Source organism: Pterocles gutturalis, unplaced genomic scaffold, assembly GCF_000699245.1.
Source record: "Pterocles gutturalis isolate BGI_N339 unplaced genomic scaffold, ASM69924v1 scaffold13266, whole genome shotgun sequence".
NCBI lineage: Eukaryota > Metazoa > Chordata > Aves > Pterocliformes > Pteroclidae > Pterocles > Pterocles gutturalis.
This window is the reverse complement of record NW_010105610.1, coordinates 1390-4531: the sequence shown is the minus strand read 5'-3', so window position 1 is coordinate 4531 and position 3142 is coordinate 1390. Positions and strand designations below refer to the sequence as shown.

Below are 3142 nucleotides of genomic sequence, written 5' to 3'. Positions count from 1 at the left end.
GCCACCACGGGCCAGTGGGAGGTGGTGACAGAGAGCGAGGGGAAGCGGGAAGCAGCTGTCTTTGATGCCGTGCTGGTGTGCACCGGGCACCACAGTGAGGCACACCTTCCGCTCAGCACCTTCCCAGGTACCACCCGCGCCCCCGTGCAAGGAGAGACCCCAGAAAGCTCGGCCACAGGAACCCCTGTTCTCCCTGCTGCTCTTCCTCCTGGCCTCAGCATTTTCCTGCCTTGCTTCAACTTGGGGAGCACTGCCACACTCCCCAGGAGGGGTCTGGTGGGGCCAACGAGGGTCCCCACTTCAGTTTTTGGGGAGGTGGCCCTCCAGCTCAGCACCAGGAAGCCAAGCATCCTTCCTCCCTGCCCACAGGCATCGAGAAGTTCAAGGGCCGCTACCTCCACAGCCGAGACTACAAGGATGCCCAGGATTTCACGGACAAGAGGGTCGTGGTCATCGGCATTGGGAATTCGGGGTCCGACCTGGCCGTGGAGATCAGCCACACGGCCAGCCAGGTGAGCAGCGCAACCACTCCGTCCCAGCACTCACTGCATTCGGCAGTGCCAGCAGCCAGCAATCCCAGTTGCAAGGCAGCCGTGGCAGCCAAGACTCGATCCCATTCGAATACCCCTATTACCATCCCCGAGACCCAGGCTGGGGCTGCCTCTGTTGCTCTTCTCTACCTCTCCCTGCCACATCCCCACCCCTGGCTCTCTCTGCCCTCTGGGTCTTTGCCCAGCACCCACCAGTGTGAAGAGTGATCCTGGGGTGAGGACATACACCCCCTGGGGCAGCCCCCCAGGACCATCACAGCCTTCAAGAGGGGATGCTTCCTTCCTCACCCAGGTCTTCCTTAGCACCCGGCGGGGCGCATGGGTCCTCAACCGGGTCGGAGATCAGGGCTACCCCATAGACACTGTCATAACTACCCGCAAGATGACGTTCCTGAAGAACCTGCTGAGCTCATCCATGGCGAGCGACTTCGTAGAGAAGCAGCTGAACGCGAGGTTCGACCACTCACACTATGGCCTGAAGCCAAAGCACAGGTGCCAGCAAACATTCCCCCTGTCCAGGAGGGACCCCCGGTTTTCCCCGTGTCCAGCCCTGCTTGGCCATTTCCATGCTCCCTGTGCCCCGGCTGGGGCTGAGGCACCAGCCCTGAAAATCCAGTTAACAGCTGTGATGAGCCCAGGCAATGCTCGAGGGAGCCACCACTGCCCCTTCCAGGGACCCTTGGTGGCACCAGTGCAGTAGCAGCTGCTGAGCATCTCTGGGGGACCAACTCCACTGGTGATGAGCACCCTCAGGGCTGAGCATCCCTGGGGATGAGCATCCTTAGAGCAGGACACGGAGCAGAGACACCCCAACCCAGCACCCTGACAACTCCTTGTGCCTTCCAGGATCACTGACCAGCACCCAACCATCAATGACGACCTGCCCAACCGCATCATTTCGGGAAGGGTGCTGGTGAAGCCAAACATCAAGGAGTTCACAGAGACATCTGCCATCTTCGAGGACGGCACGAAGGAAGACATCGATGCTGTGGTCTTTGCCACAGGATACAGCTTCTCCTTCCCCTTCCTTGAGGGCTACGTGAAGGTGGTGGAGAACCAGATCCCCCTCTACAAATTCATGTTCCCCCCGGACCTGGAGAAGCCGACGCTGGCTTTCATCGGCCTCATCCAGCCCCTGGGTGCCATCTTTCCCATCGCCGAGCTCCAGTGTCGCTGGGCCACCCGTCTCTTCAAGGGTAAGCAAGGCAAATCCCCACAGCACCCAGGCACAGGCAGCACTGCCATGGCCCCTGCTGCTAGCGGGTGCAGCACCCCCACACTGTGGCTTATCCTCCCTAGGGCTGAACAAGCTGCCCCCACGGCACGACATGGAGGCGGACATCAAGGAGAAGAGAGAAGCCATGGCAAAACGGTAAGACCTCCCCAGGAACCGGGAAGGGGCTGGTTTGGGCACGGCTGCTTGCGGGCACCCATCCTGTCCTGTGGCTGTGTCCCAGCACGTTTGGCTTTGCCAACAGACGGCCGGGATGTGCTCGGCTACGCTATTCCCACCCTGCTGATCCTTCCTGATGGCAGTCCATCCAATACCACCTTGCCGGCGTGCAGAGCACCTGCCAGCTCTGCTGCCAGCACCCACCTACCCTCCCTGCCCGCAGGTACGTGAAGAGCCAGCGGCACACCATCCAGGTAGATTACATCCCCTACATGGACGAGCTCGCCTGCCAGGTGGGGGTCAAGCCCAACATGCTCAGCCTCTTCCTCACCGACCCCAAGCTGGCGCTGGAGGTGTTTTTCGGGCCCTGCACACCATACCAGTACCGCCTGCGGGGCCCGGGCGCGTGGGCAGGTGCCAGGGAGGCCATCCTCACCCAGCGGCAGCGCATCATCAAGCCCCTGCAGACGCGGCACGTGGAGGAGCACCCCTCGGCCCTTGCCGTGCCCCTCACCTTCAAGCTGGTTGGGGCTGTGGCTGTCCTCGCCATCATTGTTGCTTACTTGTAGGTGTCCTACAAATGTGGGAAGGGGGGCTTTGCGATGTGCTGGGGGGCTGGCCGGCTACCCCTTGCCCCACAGCAGCCTGTGCACCCCAGTGCTGGCAGGAGCCCTCCTCCTGCCAGGCACAGCCCAAACATAGCCACACCGCAAGCTTGGGATGCTCAGAGCCTCCTTGGCTGCCAAAATAATGCCTCAGGACCTGGTCTGTGCCACCCATCCTGGGGAGCCGTGGGGACAGGGGAGGAAACCTGCTCACGTGCAGAGTAAAACCCAGTCCCTCTCAGCCAGCACTTTTGACCTGGGACGCACTGGGCTTTTCTGTCACCTGTAACCCAGCCATGCCACCGCTGGCACGCTCACCCAAGAGCTGAGCAGCAAAGGCACAGCAGAGTTCCTAACTGGTTAAATGTGTTAAACAGAGCCAAGTGTCTGTCCCGTTACTGACACCGCCACAACCCCTGCGTGCCAGGGAGATATGCAAAGGCTTGTAGTCAGCCTCGTGCTGGCAGCACGGGCTGCATGCTAGCACACGTGTGCACATGCATGTACCCACAGCAAAACAGCCTTGCCCACGCTGCTGGAGCCGGACACGGTGTTCACAGCAGCACAGCTCAGTGCCACCCTTGTCACTGGCA

The 3142-nt window shown here is 61.2% G+C and overlaps 1 protein-coding gene across 1 annotated transcript; it reads left to right on the top strand.

The window, feature by feature from the left end:
* Positions 1–3: 3 nt before the first annotated feature.
* Positions 4–2513, top strand: LOC104471947 (dimethylaniline monooxygenase [N-oxide-forming] 5-like; the record flags this gene model as incomplete). Its single annotated transcript, XM_010087463.1, has 6 exons — positions 4–127; positions 370–512; positions 844–1043; positions 1398–1747; positions 1851–1923; positions 2168–2513. Coding segments are annotated over 6 exons (1236 nt in total), but the record flags the coding sequence as incomplete, so codon positions are not given.
* Positions 2514–3142: the final 629 nt, after the last annotated feature.